The sequence below is a fragment of the Athene noctua genome, chromosome 2 (genome assembly GCF_965140245.1).
Source record: "Athene noctua chromosome 2, bAthNoc1.hap1.1, whole genome shotgun sequence".
Taxonomy (NCBI): Eukaryota; Metazoa; Chordata; class Aves; order Strigiformes; family Strigidae; genus Athene; species Athene noctua.
This window is the reverse complement of record NC_134038.1, coordinates 158,006,634-158,024,303: the sequence shown is the minus strand read 5'-3', so window position 1 is coordinate 158,024,303 and position 17,670 is coordinate 158,006,634. Positions and strand designations below refer to the sequence as shown.

The following is a 17,670-nucleotide window of genomic DNA, read 5'->3' as shown; positions in this document are numbered from 1 at the left end:
CAGCGCTGGGTCAGCCTGAAAGGGGGATGGCTCAGAGGTGCTGCAGGGAACAGGGTGGGCTCTGCCATGGGGAAGGCAGCAGTTCTTCCCTGATGGTGGAAGTGGGCTGAAACACAAGTTGGGAGGATGTGACATGACAGTGAATGAGGGTATGACATGTTCTGACATGTGGTGTGGAGATAGGGAGGCCTAAGCTAAAAACCCCAGTGCCTTTGAGGTCGGGCAAGATGGAGCTGGAAGAGTGAGGCTGGAGTTCAATTGCACCACCTTTGCAGGCTGAGTCCAGCACTATGACCTGAAGCTGATCAAGACACAGAAGAAAGAGATCTGCCTGCAGGTGAGGGGTGTGGGCCCTCACTGTCTTGAGTGTGCCCTGTGAACCTTCCTACTTGGCAACTCTGAGTGTTTTGCTTGGAGATGCTGAAGAGGAATGGAAAGGCTGTTGTGATTGATGGGGTTTGAGAGCAGAGCTCTCAGCTTAGGAAGGTGTTCGTAGCTGTTTCTTCCTGGAGAAAGCTCAGCTTACCACTGCTGTGTGCAACTTGTGTCCATATGCGGGAGGGACTTAGGCTGGGAATGGTTAACGTGTGCTGTGGCCTCAAGGGACGGTGTTCCTGGTTGGAGATGAAGAACAGTGGGGTGTTAGAGGTGAACCAGGGGTCTGCCAGGTGCTGTGTTGAAGCCTTCTTTTTCCCAGGCTGATGATGAGCTGTTGAGAGAGGAGCCACAGATACTGAATGTGGCAGTGGGCCAAGAAGATGAGAAGCCACACAAAAGAAAGAAGGCAGTGAGGTCAGGAAAAGAGCCCAGTGTTTCATGCACCATGAGTAGGAATGCATAGGTAGTGAACTAGAAACTGAGCAAGGCTGTGGGTAGGGTTGGAGCTAGCTTACCTGGAATTGACTGTTTGGGCTCAGTCTCTGCTGGTGTTCCCCACTCAGACCCTTGTACTCTAGTCCTGGCTAAGGCCTCTGTCACCTGCTTCTGATGCTGCAGCTAGCAAAGTTGCTGTAGCTGTCAGTAATTGGTTGAAAATGAAGAAAATTAATTTTTAAAGAAACCTTCTAGGGAGAAGTGAGACCTAGAGAGAGAGATAGGTGGGCTGCCAGCTTGTACATTCAAACTTCCCTTCCAGCTGGGTTAGAAACCCGTCAAATTCTGCACAATTCGCAATCCCTGCCATGTCCTATCCTTGTCAGAGCCTCTTCCATGAGGAGCTGACTTGTGTCAGAATTAAGTGAGCCTGGAAAGCTCTTCTAAATGGCTTTTTGTCATAGCAAGTTCCTCCTGAGAAGCAGAGAAGGTATCACTGAAAGTGGCTACTGCTACAACCCATGTGCTGCTGTGAGAAGCAGTCCTGAGAAGCATTTGAAGAACAACCTCCTCTACCCGCGAGAGGGTCTTAACCCAGTCCCTGCATCTTGTGGCCCTACTTGTGAATGAGGGCTTCAGCTCAGTAATTGTCTTGAGGATTAGACATGTTATTCTTTCCTTGAAGCCTGGTCTGAAGCTCTGTGAGGTCTCTCTGCTACCTCTGCTTACAGGAGTAAAGACTTTCCCAAAACAGCAGCAGCTGTCTACCACAGTTACTGCATTAAGCTTTTGCAGACTAGCAGGACCTAGCTACTGGTCACCCTTCTTACGAGTTCTTTTGGATCCCTCTTTCCTTTCATCTACTGTACCACAGAGGTATATACTTTGCTTTTGGCTTCAATCCAGCACAGCAGCTTCTCTACACCTGGTAGGTTTAACAGTAGAACAAAACCAGGGTTTATTAATGCTTGAGGTAGAAAATGAAGAATTAATAGTTCAAGACTTGAAAACAAAGTGCACAGTATGGGCTCCAGTAGTTTACTATGTGTCATCAGGACCTTTTGAAGGTGGCAGCATTTAATACACCATGTTAGTGTATATGACAACCTAATATCTGCTTAAAATTATGGTTTCCTGGGTAGTCTCTGACCTGATGCTACATGTTTCGGTTTGTAGCTTGCATAGATGACTTTGCCAGTAACAAGGTGCTCTCCCTAAAACTGTCTTTTGGGGGCAGACATGCTTTGTCATGCACATGAGCATGTGTAAATGGACACTCCTGCATTACTGTTGGGCTAGAGATTCCAATTCTAACATCCCTGCTCTGTCCCACAACATGGACAGATTTTCACCTGTCTCTTCATACTAATTTGGGTAGCTGCTGTAGGGCTGGGCACCTCAGGTTTGTTTTAACATCTCTCTCTCTCAGGGGGACACAGATGAAGTTATCTACTCAACCTTGTTCTCCATACTTTGTACTTAATTACTGCTTCTTGTGAGGAAGGTGTGATGTCTGGACATGTACCAAGAGTGGGTGGTCCTCGCTTCTAGTGGCGATGGGTGGTTTGGGGTGGTTGCTTGTGCACACTCTAGGGAGTGCCTTCCCAAAATCAAAGACATTTCAGCCTCTGACCCCATGCAAACCTGCAGACAGGACTTGATTCTCTGAACTCCTCTAACATCTCTGAGACATTCCAACGTTTGTCTCATGGTCTGTTGTATCATAAAAGAAATACACTGAAATCTTTCCAGTTTCACTCCATTCATCTTGGCCCCTGACACAAGGCAGGTGTAATCATAAAACAAATAGATGATTTAGTAAGAGAAAACACATCTCTTGCAGTGAGAGCACCAATGTTTAGAAGCAGACAGGTCACTGAAAAAAATTGCAACACTATTTTTATTTTTCCCAAGGATGTGCATCCTCTTCCCTCTGGTCAGCTTTGGGTCATGGGACTGCATGTGATCCCCTTCACTCTGGCTTTTGAGGATCCTCTTCTTTCTCACAGACAGATCCAAAGCTTCTGAGGAAGGACTTCCTAAAGGCCCTGAAATCACTGAAACCAGAGGATTGGATGCTGCTGATCTGTGCATCAGACAGGCCCTGTGCCCCTGATGTGAATGTATTATGCAAAACCAGTGAGGAGGTGCCTGTTTTTTTTCCCCCCACCCAGACTGTACAGCTCATTGTGGATTGTGCAGTGAGTGGGCTCAGTAAACTGGATTTGAAGGTTAAAGCCTTGTGCCAGTAGCTGGACAATTCCTGCCAGATGATGGTGCTGAGGGGACAGATGGTCCTGACTTCCCTCCTGTGACCTGTCAGGCAGAGCAAGCAAAGGACCTCTTTTGCTGTGGGGCCAGGGCAGATGCCAGAGTCCTGTCAAACGTGAAGGAAAACTCTGCTGGGAGGATGGGTGTGTGCATGTGTGTCAGTCTGGTTGTGTTTTGTGGGTTTTTGTAGGTTTTTTTTCATTATTTGGTTGGTTTTGGTTTTTTGGTTTGTGGTTTTGTTTGCTGTTTGTCATGAGAATGGGAGGAAATCTCCAGGGTAGCTGGTGCAAAGGCAGAAATGCACACACACAGCCCAAGGTCTATGAAACTGCCTGAGTGCAAAAGCACTGCCTGCCCTCTGTCAGCATTTTGGGTGTGATGGCTATGGACCTGGCCTCAGCCCAGCAGTTCAGGGTGCTCCTCCTAGCTGCCTTTCCTCAATAATTGTAGGGTGTGTGAAGGACTAGTTTTGGATACTGTGCCCAAGACCATGGCTGGGGGAAGTATGGTGGCATTGGTTTGACTGTCAGGAGCAGCAAGAGGTGGAAAGAGGTTGGAGAGAAACAGAGTAATTCTTAGTTTCTCCTTTTTCCTCATCTCTAACAGCATCCAGCCTTCTCTGTACTCCAAGTTGGAGCTGTTGTGCTGAGCTCTTCATCTGGCCAGAGGAGACTGGCTATTTGTCATGCTCTCTCCACCCTTCCTGCCACAGTGCCTTCTCAAGGGCTCTGCTTTGTTCAGAGACCTGGTAGTACCTAATCCAAAACGAAGTGGGATGTTCTTACCAGCAGCTTGAGCATCAGTGCCCTGGTCAAGGTGTCAGATGGCTACAGCCAAGGCCACATGCTGCAAGCTGTGGGCATTGGTGCTGATAGTGTCACATCCTAGTGACACTAGTGACATAGTGCTTAGGGACATGGTGTAGTTGAGAATGGTCAGTGTGATGATAATGGTTGGACTGGATGATCTTCAAGGCCTCTTCCAACCTAAATGATTCTGTGATCCTGCAGCTGGCCACGAAGAGCATAGTGAGACTATGTGAACTCCAGCAGCTGCTGAGCAAGGTGGGTCCCATGTGCAGGGAGGGGGAGCTTGGTGGAGTCTGCAGGTAATTCAGCCTGTCCCCTTTGCCATCTCGTGCTTGACTGTTCTTCTCCAGTTGGTTTCAGCCCGATTTGCCCCATTTCCTTTGTGCTTTGGGCTACCCAAACCCATTTCTATCTTCTGTGCTGTGACCCTCCTTTGCAGCCTCTTTTACCCCCTGCATACTTGCCCTCTCTGCAGGACTGGTAAATGAAGACAGCCCTGGGTAAAAGGTGACTCCAGGCAGTTCAAGGGGCAGTAGAAATGACAGAAACACGAGGGAAAGACAAAGAAGGGGAAAAAAAAATAGTTCTGATAAACTCTGTACATGCTGTTTTGGGACAGGACAGCTTTTGTCTGTTTTGGCCACTGTCTTTGTGCATAAGGGGGATGAACCATTGAGCAGGAAGAGGGTTTGGGAGGGGTATGTGCACAGAAGAAAAACAAATTCACCGGGCATGTGTGTACAGATACATTTGTGAATGGAGTTCTGTGGTCTGGTTGGCAGGTTGACCCCAGTGCCACACTGGTGAGATGCTGCAGACTGCTCATGGGCATAGAAATATCTGTAGTGGCAATGGGGAACATGCCTGGCAGCTCTTGAGAGCAGCCAGCAGGCCTGGAACTGGTTCAGGGACCCTTTTAGGCTTTCTTACATAGTCCTTTTCTCTGTACTGGAAACAGCCACCAAAAGGAACACAAACAAAGCCTAGCACCCTCTGATCCATGTCTGCAGCCACACCAGAAAGAACTCTATCACAGTTTGGAACCAAGTTGACAGGCTAAAAATCAAATGGGCTCAGATTTTTTTTTTTTAAAAAAAGCAACCAAACAACCTTTCAAACAACTCTCTTCACTCTTTTGCCTGCCCCCAAGTAAGTTTAATATTAACAAGTGCCATAACTTGCCTGTTTTGCAGGATTAGATGGTGTGGCCCAGGAGAAGTCAGATGGGCTAATGTGATGGTTTCTAACAAAGCTTTGTTGTCCAGCGGGACAGCATGGTCCAGGAGAAAGTCAGTGGGTCAGGTAGAGGTATGTGGTCTGGGTTCATGGCCACACCTGTTAGGCCTCAGGCACTCTTGCAAGTCTGAGTCACCCCAGCCACTCTCAGTTATAGGACTGGGTAGAGAGTACAGCTGAAACTCCTGCAGCAGGAGATGAGCCCCCGTTGCTGGCACTCAAAGCCTGCCCAGCTGGAAGGTTCTCATGTTGGCAGGGGCACAGGAATTAACAGGTTAGTTACAGGAGAGTAATTTGAGAGTCAACAAAGTTTAACAGGTCCCAGACCTATGTCAAGTTCCCACAACACCCTAGCTAATGGGATCCACTCTTATGTCCTGCAGAGTGAGCTGTGATAACCAGGACAGGGTAGGGAGCTTCAACATCTTTCACCCCTCCAAATGTGACCCACCTCCTCAGAAGCCTGAGGACACTTGCCAACTCTTGAGATTTGCATGGGAGAGTGTCTTCCTTATTGCCAGGAAACTTGGTTGATGTCGTATGAGCTGCTTTTCCCAGGGCTTGCTTATGTGCCTTGCTTTATTCTGCTCAGTTGTGTCTAGGCAGCCAGGCTCGTTGCCCTAGTGAAGAAGTTGGGTTCCCAAGAACAGTGTGTGGATCTTGTGAGGGTTTTTTTGGTCCCTGTGGGGAAGGCTTCTGTACTCAGTCCCTTATGACTTCTGCAGGCCTTTCCCTAGCTACCCCTCACTGTGATTGCCCCTACCTTGCTCTGTTGCTTTCCAAGTGGGAGCAGAGCGCAGAGCAAAGACTTTGCAGAGCAAGCAAGCACATAGAGAGTGTTTCAAGGCTCTGCTACCCCTCTCCTGTGCCTAATGTGTGCTGGTGATTGCATCCAGCAGCTGAAAATAAGCTCTTGGAAGGAGGGGAGGTGGTGAAGGGGAGCTGCCAAGCAGGACTATTTATACTGGGTGAGTCAGGCCTGTGCCTGAATCCAGCCAGACACTGGGGAGCTGGAACCCAGGAGCAACCTGCAAAGGACATAGCCTTGGATAAGAGGCTCTTGCCAGCTGCAGCTTATTTACTGTAAGGTTCAGACTTGTCCTGTTTGTTTCCTGTGATGGACTGCACCTTTCCTTTCAGCTCTGCCACACAACGCTTGCTGCAGCTGGATCAGCAGAAGTACTCTCAGCATATAAGATCCTGGTACCACCACAGTGAGCACAGCCTGAGCCCAGTCAGCCAGGGATGCCAGAACAGCCGCTTAGAGCCACTGGAGTGCCGGGATCTGCTGGTCCAGAATGCGCTCTTCACTGGGGACCTGGAGATGGTGCAGAAGTACTTCACCAAGAGCGCAGCCATCAATCTCATCATTGAGGCCAAGAGCGGTGAGCTGCGCTGGACTAGCAGGAAATTTGGTGGGTGTGCAGGGCTGGGATATGGTGGGATGGAAAATGCCTGGGTAGGGACTAGAGAGAGCATGCAGACACCTGAGGAAAGTGTTGAGAGGAATCCCCAGTGGTGGGGACAGGGTGGTGAAAGAGGGACGGGAAGAAAGGCTTTTGAAGGAGGAAGGAGAATTCTAGGGTTGTAGAACAAATGGTAGCAGGTTTGTTGACGGTGGCCAGAAGCAGATCTACCAGGAAATGGTGAGGATAGGGCCCTTGGAAGGGCTGATGGGGTGGAACAACATCAGGACTGTCCTGTTAAAGACTGCTGAGATGGATGTGAATATGTGTGAGATGGAGAGAGTGCTTAGGTGAGAAGGCATCGGGTGGCATAAGGAGGCTTTTTCTGCCTTATATCTGAAAGTGGGTCTGTTAGTCCAGTTCATTAGAAACTGGAGGCTGTGATATGCTTTGGGAACAGCAGAGAGGTCTTGGCAGTGTCCTTCAGGCAGGCCTTAACCCATATCCTGAGGAAGAGGCATGTCTGTGCTTCAGCTGCCTGGGAACCAAGGCACAATTGCTCCATATCTACCTGCTGAGTCCTGCTGCTGTGGTGAAATTGGAGTATGAAGCAGAGCTCTGCTCCAAACACTGACTCTGAGAAGTTGCAGGGAGGTTCATATGGGAGGGTTAACAGCCATCAGCTGGAGGGGGGGCTTTGCTCCAAAACAAAAGCATTTGGTGTTTTGCTTGCTTTCATATTGCACCCTGCAAGCTGTTCTCTTCTGAGAGATGGATGGGGCAAGGGGAGCAGAAAACTAGTCTACCAGAGGGACTGGTGGAAGCAAGCTTGTCCTGAGTGACAGGAGGTAGAAGCTGGTCATCCTTGGTGTTTCCTCCCATCTGTACACTTCACTGTACCTTGCCCAGCTACATCTCGTGGCTGCCACACGTGCTTCCGCACGCTTTGGTCCCTTTTGCTTACCTTCTCATTCTGTGAGCTTTTCAGTTAGCAGCACAGCTGATGTGTTAAAGGGAGAGGTGTGCTTAGCAAGCTGGAGGTGAACTTGCCCTTGCCGCTGTCTGTTAGTAGTGTGGTGCAGGCAGACTCCCAGAATTTAAGATGGGGAGTGTCAGGTGTGGAGGGGCCATAACTGCACCACTCTTTTTCCACAGAAGGCTGATGGCAAAAGCCCCCCTGTGCCAGAATGGAAGAGCTGTTGATAAAGACCACTTTCCCAGAGTATTGGGTTCTTTTCAAGTGTCCTGTCACAAAGCTATGGAGAACACTGATAAAGCTTGACCATGACTGTTTTGTGGGGATCCACACTAGCAAGAGACAGATAGGGTGGGCTTGCAGATGCAAGTGCTGCTACTTGTGGGTGGTGAGGATTATTTAGAGAGATCTCAGATTTTACAGCTGAGGTTTTGAACTGTTGCAGTCTACTTAGGAATAAAAATATAAAAGGTATTACCCTTTGTGTAACTGAGACCACTTGTCAATAAAATATTAATTGCGTGTTTTATTTCCTGTCTTATGCTGGGCTGACAGACACTTGAACAGCAAGTCAGCCTGCTTGTAAAGATTTGTGCTCCAAAGAAAATGGAACAGCTGATGTAAAACAACTTCACACAGAATGTGCTCTTATCGCCAAGGTTTCAAGACGTTAAAAACCCAACCAAACAAGATAATTCATCAAGCACAGACCAAAACTGTAATGCCAAATTTATCAGATAAGAACAAAAAAACAAAGCAAACCTTCATGTTACCTAAGGCTTTGGTTATGTACCTCACTGGCCTGTAGGGACAGTTCCTTAAAACTTACCCACCAGTGACCTTAAAACTAGATTCTAGCGACCCGGTCTTTCTCAAGTTATCCCTATTGATATTTTAAGAAGCCCAGAGGAAGTGTAAATTGTATGGTGTTACTGACACTAACTCACACAGCCTTTTACCTCCCTGGCGATGCTTTTGTGATTGGGAACCTCAGGCTCTAGAGGGATGCCTGCTTCTATGTTTAGGGAATTAGAGGATCCCATCAGGTGAGACAGTCCGCCAGGTGCTTCTTTCTTTTTACCTTTTGTGTGCTACATTTTAGCTAGACAAGGTGGTGAAGTCTGCACGGAGCATGCTGGAGACTGTCAGTATAGAACTTGGTCATTTATTTTCATTACTGAGAAGGGTAAAGTTCCCTATCTTACAGTTTTCTCTGGTCTCCCAGGTAATTGTTGCTTGGTGGTCTATTGGGGTCACTTAACTTGTTTTTAGATGCATGATCTGAATAATTCCATGACACAGAATTAAACTAAATGCTACTAGTCTTCCATGCAGTTTGATACATTCTTTAGAACATATGGTCTGAACAAAATGCAGACAGTGCTGACAAACTGTGAGCAAAGCATGCTGTTCTGTAACCAAAGTAGGAGCAGGGTGGGTTTATACAACTAAGTGGGGACAGAGGAAAATGCCACCTCGGATGAAAGGACAGCAGTGAGGAACCCTGAGTAGTTCATTCCTCCTAAGTCAGAGGATGGGAAAGGGAGTACTAAAACCATACAGGATCTCTCTGCAAGGCTGAATTTCATAGAATACCAGGTTAGAGGGGACCTCAAGGATCATCTGGTCCAACCTTCCTTGGAAAAAGCATGGACTAGATGAGATGGCTAGGCACCCTGTCCAACTGAATCTTAAGTGTCCAGTGTTGGGGACAATTTCAAGGAAATGTAGAAAGGGGTCTAAAGGATAATTACTTTTGGTGTTTTTACCTCACTTGTAATGCACTGTTTCCCACCCTTGTCCCTATTCTACCTGTCATTTGGTTTTAACCTGTGATTAAAAAGAACTTTCCTGTGGCTTGTTTAAAAACCTGTCTAGTGCCAAGGGCTCAGGTGGAACTAGCAAATGGGTGTGCAGTGCTGGGGATGTCCAAGGAGCTGAGGGCCGGACAAAGATGTGCTGCTGGTGTATGGAAGCAGCTGAGTTGTGGTCTGGGCAGCAACTGGGTGACAGCAGACTAGTTGGGCATGAGACTACTTCCCTCTCTGTTTTCTTAGTGATGTCCTGTCTCCATTTCTACCCTTTGGGCTACTGTGCTACCCTGCCCAGCCTAGGGGTTTTCTCTCCACAGCCAGGGACTGCAGAGATACAGCTGCCCTAGAGGAGTGTCCTTATCAGCCTCTTGGCCGAAACGTTTGGTCACAAGGTTTCCCAGAATAGAATTGAGACCTGAGCTGTACCCAACCTGGGCCAAACAGGGATGTGACATGTCCTCCCTCCCTGCGCAGTGCCCCAGGGCAGGCAGGCAGCCTGTCAGCCAGAGCACAGGGCACTGGTGGGGCTGTATCCCCAGGCACAGAGCCTGGCCAGGGAGGCAGCAGCAAGTCCTGCCCTGGTTTCTGTGGAGAGTCTGGGTGCTGCGCCATGGGTAGCATCACAGGCAGAGGAGACAAGAGTCAGGAGCCCATCTGCACGCAGAAGGTGGATGGCCCTGCCCAGGCCTACTGGCAGGCCCTGCTGACTGGGGATCGGGAGATTGTGGCCGAGATCCTCAGCGACCCTCGGAACAACCTGAGTCCCAATGCTGTGTTCGACACTAGTGACCTGGAAGAGTGGAAGAACTACCGCTTCAACCTCCGCTGGCTGAGTATGCAGGAGGGCAGTGGGAAGGCAGAGTGGCCCAGCTGAACAGGGGCTCAGAGCCTTTTACTTACGCTGCAGGGCATTGCTAGTGCCGGGATTTTATGTTATGAGTGCTCTTTGGGTTATGGAGGAGTGAGGATGGGAGTGAGAGCATTGGGATGTGGTTGGGAGAGTGTGCACATGTCTGGGAGGGTGAGGTATGTGCAGGGTACCTGACCCTTCTAGCAGGGGTTGTGCAAGTGCTTGGAAACTGCTTCAGTTCCCTGCCAGAGAAAAGGAGATTCAAGCTCTGTGTTGTGCTCCTTCTGTGACTGGCCCTGTAGCCTGGCTCTGTGTGCAGCTTGTGCTGGGCTGCTGGTTCTCTCTGTGGGTTGTGCTTGGCCAGGAATTATCACAGCCCTGTGTTACATCCTTGAGATAGTTCAGTTTGAACCTGGCCCTGTGAAACACAGTTGACCACACGCTGCTTCTGCAAGAAAGAGGTGAGAGGGATGTAGCGTTCAACATGTCCCACAATCTGGGACAGGGTCCTCCAGCCCAGCCTGGATGGGGAGCAGAAGCATGATTTAAGGAGCCCTTTTCCTGTAACAGCTGCGGACTGCACCAGCTCAGCAAGGGTTCCAGCTGGGTCAGCATCTTTGAGAGTTGGCAGGTTTCAGCCCCTTGCTCTCTCCTAGGCCATAGATGTCCATCTGTGCTGAAGCTTGCTTGTCTGCACCATGCTCAGGGCTTGTCTGAAGCTCCTGTCCACCTGTTTTACTGCCTGTTCCTTGTATTTGTGGTACTTCATGTGTGGTGCTCTTTCCAGCCACCTTGCTGCTTTCAGCCCTGCCTGTGCCCCAGGCCCTTCATCTGCTATACCCCTGTGAACAGAAAACCTGAGCTGCCCGTGAAAAGCACTCTTAGAAACACAGAATGATCTAGGTTGGAAAAGACCTTGAAGATCATCCCGTCCAACCATTAATCTCACGCTGACCGTTCTCAACTCCGCTAGGTCCCTCAGAGCTATGTCAACCTGGAACTTTCTGAGAACCATCTCTGCCACTCCTGCTCCTTTGAGCTCCCTGTCAGTGTGGCTGTGCAGCCTAAGAGTCATCCCCAGATTTTTGCCTTTGGCAGGCCAGTAGAAGGCGAAGGGCCTGGCAGGATAAGCAGTCCCTTGAGGGGAAACCCGAGCTTCTTCTGAAGGGGGGATTTACATCAGGTTTCCTGGGGAAAAAGGCAGGTCTGGGCCCAGGGCTTTTTGTGCACTGTGGCTGGACATGACTCCCTGAGCTCTCTTTCCCTGCAGGACTGTGGTCTCTGAGCTATGAGCAGGAGCTCACCACACCGCTGCACATCACAGCCAGCCGGGGCTACACAGACTGCCTGCGGTTCCTGCTGCTCAGGGGTGCTGCCGTCAACTTCGCACCGGGGGGTAAGACCGCCCTGCATGAGGCTTGTGCAGCAGCCAGCACAGACTGCGTGCGCCTGCTGCTCGGCTTTGGTGCTGACCCCGAGGCTGTCTCTGAGGATGGATACAAGCCCCTGCATCTCTGCAAGAGCCCAGACTCCATCGAGTGAGTTCTGCAGGGGGGGTACAGTGGGTCTCCCTCCGCCTTAAGCCCCAACCTGTGTGGAAGGGGTCCCTATTCATTCATCCCTGCAGCTGGGCTGGTGGCTGCAGCGATGGCTGCTGAGTTGGGGTGACCTTACTGCCTGTTCCTGGACATGGATCACCTCAGAAGTCCAACAGATGACTGCAAACTCTAGTCCTCAGCTGATGCAGCTGAGAGTGGTGCTGCAGTCTTGTTACCCACCAGCAGTGCAGAACTGATGGTTCACACTGTGCATGCGCTGTGCAGATGGGCCTCCATGGTTGGGTGGGAACAGTCTCTGTGATGACACTTTAAGATTTGTGGAGAGTTAGCCAGAATTAGGATGATGCTATCTCTGCACACCAGTCATCCTTGCTTAAAGCTCCAGGGCATGAAGAGCAGGGATTCTTGGGCTCCTGGGAAAAGGGAAAGCTGTGGGATGGTACAGAGGTGTGGGGTAACAGGGGTGGGAGTAGGATAGGAGCTGGAGAGGAGAGCCTGTCACTGAGTCGTCTTGGCCCACACAGGTGTGTCCAGCAGCTGCTGCAGCATGGTGCCAGTGTGAACAGTCGGACAGAGGAGGAAGACGACACAGTGCTGCATGTAGCGGCACGGCATGGCCTAACAGACCACGTGCAGCTGCTGCTGCGCTACGGGGCAGAGCTGGAGGCAATGAATGAGGAGGGCCAGACGCCACTGAATGCTGCCTGCGCGCAGCCCCACCAACCCCAGGACATGGACCGCTACTACCAGGTCTGCCAGCTGCTGGTGGAGAGCGGTGCTGACATCAACGCTGCAGATAGGGACCGGCAGCACCCGCTTCACCTGGCTTGCAAGAATGCTAATGCTCAAGTAGTAGAGTTACTGCTGGCCCGGGGTGCAAATGTCAACGTCATGAACTACAGCGGCAACACAGCACTGCACAATATCCTGCAAGCCACTGCCTACAAGCTTGAGCATCACCCAGAGCTTGTGGTGCAAGCCCTGCTCAACTATGGTGCCATCCGCATCTGGCCTGGCTCCCTCCTCAAGGTGCGGGGCTCGCAGCTGTGCCAGGAGCACGGTGGGGAGGAAAGGCTGTGAACATCAGGGTCCCAATGAGAGCAAGGATGTCTGTGTCACGGCATGGCTCGTTCTGTGCCAGCCTGCTTGCCGTCCTGCCACTCTCTTTCCAGGGTCTAGGAGGGGGGTAATGGGCATTACTGGTAAGGGATTCCCTGAAGTTTTCTCCTGGGGTATGTTCTCCTCTAGGACGCTCTTGCTTCTGTCTGCTAAGCTGCATGGACAGTACTTACCTAGTTTCCATCATCACTTGCCCTGGAAAGTGTTGGTCCTTTTCCTCTCAAGGGATATGTTTCCTCTCTGGGGTGTACCCTACAGCTCATGCTGTCTCTGCAAGACACCAGCAAACAAAGGGTTAATTTCCTGTCTTAATTCCTGAGCAGTGCAATAATTACCCAGCCCGGAGATCAGCAGATTGCTCTCCCCTTTGGGAAAATACAGGAAAATCAACAATTAACACTAATTAATCTCCTATTAACGCCAGATAATGAGGATCACTCGTAGAGCCGGAATAGACTCTGACAGCTACTGCTGGCCTGGGCCATAGGGAGTGGGAGCCAAGAGCCTGGGGGGGATCTGCCGCTGTGCAGCTATGCAGGGGTGGGGTGTGCTCAGAAGGCCACACTGGTGGTGTGAGATACACAGCACTGGCGTGTGGCTTGTACCTACGTGGGCAGGGTACACACCGGAGAGGTGTGGCATAACATAGGTGTGATGTCTTCCCGGGGCTCCATGTAGCAGCTAACACAGGCACCGTACCTCTTAGGAAACCCACTGCACACAGTACAGGTACAGCATGTTTAACATCTGTATTGATGATCTAGACGAGGGGATCGAGGGCACCCTCAGTCAGTTTGCAGATGACACCCAGTTGGGTGGGAGTGTTGATCTGCTCGAGGGAGGGAGGCTCTGCAGAGAGACCTGGACAGGCTGGAGCCGTGGGCTGAGGCCAACTGGGGGAGTTTCAATAAGGGCAAATGCCGGGGGCTGCCCTTGGGCCACAACAACCCCCAGCAGCGCTACAGGCTTGGGGAGGAGTGGCTGGAGAGCTGCCAGTCAGAGGGACATGGGGGTGCTGATTGACAACTGGATGAACATGAGCCAGCAGTGTGCCCAGGTGGCCAAGAAGGCCAATGGCATCCTGGCTTGTGTCAGCAATAGCGTGGCCAGCAGGGACAGGGAAGGGATCTCACCCCTGTACTCGGCACTGGTGAGGCCGCACCTCGATGACTGGGTTCAGTTTTGGGCCCCCCACTACAAAAAGGCCATTGAATGACTCGAGCGTGTCCAGAGAAGGGCAACGGAGCTGGTGCAGGGTCTGGAGCACAGGTCTGATGGGGAGCGGCTGAGGGAACTGGGGGGGTTTAGTCTGGAGAAGAGGAGGCTGAGGGGAGACCTCATCGCCCTCTGCAGCTCCCTGAGAGGAGGTTGCAGAGAGCTGGGGATGAGTCTCTTGAACCAAGGAACAAGCAACAGGACAAGAGGGAATGGCCTCAAGCTGCCCCAGGGCAGGGTTAGACTGGCTCTTAGGAAGCATTTCTTTGCAGAAGGGGTTGTTGGGGGTTGGAATGGGCTGCCCAGGGCAGGGGTGGAGTCCCCATCCCTGGAGGGGTTGAAGAGTCGGGTTGACCCAGCGCTGAGGGATCTGGTGGAGTTGAGAACGGTCAGTGTGAGGTTAATGTTTGGACTGGATGATCTTCAAGGTCTTTTCCAACTGAGATGATTCTATGATGTCTCTGCAGCCCCCAGCTGAGCAGGCACAAAGCATCCCCAAGACCCCCCCGTAGCCCTCAACAGAGGCATGGTATGTCTTAGTCTTGCTGCAGATGAGACAGGTGTCAGCCCTTGTCCAGAATGGCTTATACTCTAACTAGGAAAATGCATAAAGCAGAGTGTTGGCTGCTTACAAGTGACTTGCAGCAGTGAGGCAGATGAAGGAGATCTGCATCGCAGCCATGTACGTTAGTCCCTGCATCTGAGGAGAGGCTGTGGGGACCCAGATGTGCTGTGCTGTGCATGTTGGGTGTTGGCTCAGTCACTCTCCTTGCAGGAGTGGTGCTCTGGCACTTCCCACCATTGGTGGTTTGATCTCCTGGGACAGCATGCGGGAAGGACACTAGTTCCCTAGACTTACCAAGGCTGTTTTGGGACAGCTTTTTTAGGAGGTGAAGGTGGGGTTTGCTGGACCTTGGTGTTGATCTGCTGTCTCCCTGGTGCAGGTGCTGCGGTACTGCCATACCTGCCCGCGGGTCATCGAGGCCCTGATGAACACCTACGACCACGTGCGCGTCTCCGAGGACTGGGTGGAAGCTGTTCCAGCAGAGGTTGTACAGGTGAGGTTGTGCAGTGGGGCTATTGCGGCAAGGTGCCAGAGGAAGCTGGGGGGGATGCTGGGGCACAGCCGGGCTGGGGCTGGGTGGAGATGTACAGGGCACAGGGGTGTTGGGGGACAGGGAGGATGCACCATAATGACTAAGGTAAAGGGATGTCTGGCTCTACCTCTGCTCCCAGGGTGATATCTTCAGTTTTGTCTGCCTCTGGTCCTTTCTCCTCTTTCTGTAGAAATACCCACGTTTCTACCAATCACTTTTCTCCCTGGAGCAAAGACCTCGCTCCTTGCAGCACCTGGCTCGCTGCGCACTCAGGACGTTCCTGGAGGGCCGGTTGCTTCTGGTCCTGTCTCAGCTGCACCTGCCAAAGGCCTTGCACCGTTTCCTGCTGCTCAGCTTCGAGGATGTTCTCTACTAAGAGTTGTGGTTTCAGTCCTGCTGTGCCTTTCTGTGCAGATGTTCCATCCCTGCCGGTGCAGTCTGTGCCTTCCCAGCTAACCCCTTCCCCTCGCATACCTCCTGCCAGGCCCCATCAGCCCCCCATTTCAAACCTGGTGCTATGTCCCTGTCCCAACAGCCTTGTGCTCTCCTTCATGCACCTACTTTGGAACATTCTGTTTACCCATACTAATGAGGACATACTCCAGACTCAGTAACAAAAGGAAGATGTGGGGATTAGGGCATTCTGTGGATCAAAGAGCAAATATACCTGCATAGATCACAGCTTTAGTGGTAGGGTATCAGTCTCCCTATCCCAAATCTACAAGCTCCAACCTGAACCAGGCAGCTCTGGTGTCCTGGACATTTGTTGGGATCCTGTTTTTAGTCAAGTTGTTTACAGTTTGTACCCAAAGGTGTTTGGAATAAACCCTAGTCTTTCTCTATACCTACCAGAGTACAACTTTTGCCTTGCTATCCTGACAGAGCTCATCCATGCGACTTGCCATCCACAGTGGCATGTGCACCCTCAGACCTAAGCACCCGCCTGCTTCTCAGAAGACAGAGGGAAATGTGTGGTGCTGAGGCACAACAAACACTTCCCACATAAGTATCATGTCTGGGGTTGCAGCAGGGTGGGACAGCAGTGCTTGTGCCAGCACTGATGATTTTGGTGTGGGGCGAGGAGGAAGCATGTCCTGAGAACGCCAGCCCGCTGGGCACAGAGCAGCCAGCCCCTGCGACAACCCAGGCAGCATCTACCAGAGCACAGTGCAGGTCCGCACGCCGCTGATGGGCTGTGCTGCACTCTAGACAAGGTAGGGGGTAACACTTGTTCCTGTGGTTTAAAGACACGGTTATAAAGAAATCAAAGCACTAACCATCCTTTAAAGAGTTGCTGTAGCGGATTCCGTTCCTGCTTCTGATTCGAGGAGTGCCTGAGTGGCGGCTGGCTGGCAGAAAGTACTTTGGGGCAGCACTGCAGGTTGCTCCTCTTGGTGCCTTGGTTTTCTAAGGCCTCTGTTAAAGTCCACATCAGCACCAGGACGCTGGAATGCACAGATCTGAAAGCTAAGTGGTTTGATGGATCCAATGCTTCTGTCTTTTTCTTCCTCTTCTGGGACACAGGGTGTAGCTCTGCTCCCCTGATTATCCCTGCCTTACACAATCAGACCGTGCTGCTCTGAGGTAGCAAGCTTGAAATAACTATGTGAGGGTCAGCGTGCTGTTCCAAATGCACTCACACCAGTGATGCACCACAGCATGAATGCTAATAAGATACAATGGGAAGGTGTTTACACATTACAGGCTTACAAAAGATGTCAGGAAACCAGTTGTGGCAGCCCGTGTGTGTGAAGGGATGACTATTGCAGCACAGAGATGATATATCTCAAGAAGGTTTAACAATGTGCTTTATGACATCCATGGCCAGAAAGGTGAGGGGTTGGCTCGAGGTGATGTACCAAGACTATATGCAAAACAGGGATGAAGGGAGCAGAGGTGTCAAAGCTTTTAAAATAAATAAATAATGGCCCACATTTACCATGGCTCAGTAGTGTATTTCCCTCAAACCAGTGCAGGAATCCAGCCTGAAGTCACCACCCTCCTGCTGGCTGAGCTCGCCTGTCTGTGCAGGGTGACCTGTTTGTGGGATAAGGCCCCATAGTTTTATTCCCAAAGTCTAATCGCTACTTTAGAGTGTTCATCTTTAACCAGATCATGTCTGCGTCTGGAGGAGGAGCAGAAAAAGGAGGGTCTGTCCCTTTTGGTGGCAGCAGTCTGGGATTGCCGTAGCCTGAATGGGTATCTCTGGTGTGAAGGCAGTCTGCAGGGCAGTACACGTGGGGCTGGTTTACCAGTCCTTCTTCTTTCTAGCACTGTCCATATACCTGCAATAATGTATATTCAGTAATATGTACTCAGTCAATAGATAATATCACCTTAAGGATAAGGAAGGATCAAATTTAATAATTGGCTTTATTTTGAAATTGTTTCTTTCAGCTGTTAGACTTAAAGCCACACCTTGGGTCTTGCTGGTTACTTTTGCTGGCTCTGAAGTCTGCTCTGCCTTTGGGTGATGAGGGCAGCTCAGGTTGAAAGAGGTGAACC

At 50.8% G+C, this 17,670-nt stretch overlaps 1 protein-coding gene across 2 annotated transcripts; it reads left to right on the top strand.

Moving 5' to 3' along the window:
• Positions 1 to 6,218: 6,218 nt before the first annotated feature.
• On the top strand, positions 6,219 to 16,009 carry ASB10 (ankyrin repeat and SOCS box containing 10). 2 transcript variants are annotated; one of them, XM_074898173.1, is made up of 5 exons: positions 6,219 to 6,544; positions 11,446 to 11,713; positions 12,259 to 12,763; positions 15,013 to 15,126; positions 15,356 to 16,009. In XM_074898173.1, exons 1-5 carry the CDS (start codon positions 6,247 to 6,249, stop codon positions 15,539 to 15,541), a joined length of 1,371 nt encoding a protein of 456 aa, XP_074754274.1. In that variant the 5' UTR covers positions 6,219 to 6,246; the 3' UTR covers positions 15,542 to 16,009. The 2 variants fall into 2 exon arrangements, with proteins under 2 accessions (XP_074754274.1, XP_074754275.1); XM_074898174.1 differs by lacking the exon at positions 6,219 to 6,544 and adding an exon at positions 9,819 to 10,158.
• Positions 16,010 to 17,670: the final 1,661 nt, after the last annotated feature.

Coding starts and splice junctions, on each gene's coding strand:
- ASB10 (XM_074898173.1), top strand. CDS start 6,247: ATGGACTGCACCTTTCCTTTCAGCTCTGCCACACAACGCTTGCTGCAG. Junction 6,545..11,445: donor CTGGACTAGCAGGAAATTTG/GTGGGTGTGCAG, acceptor CTTTCCCTGCAG/GACTGTGGTCTCTGAGCTAT. Junction 15,127..15,355: donor TTCCAGCAGAGGTTGTACAG/GTGAGGTTGTGC, acceptor CTCTTTCTGTAG/AAATACCCACGTTTCTACCA.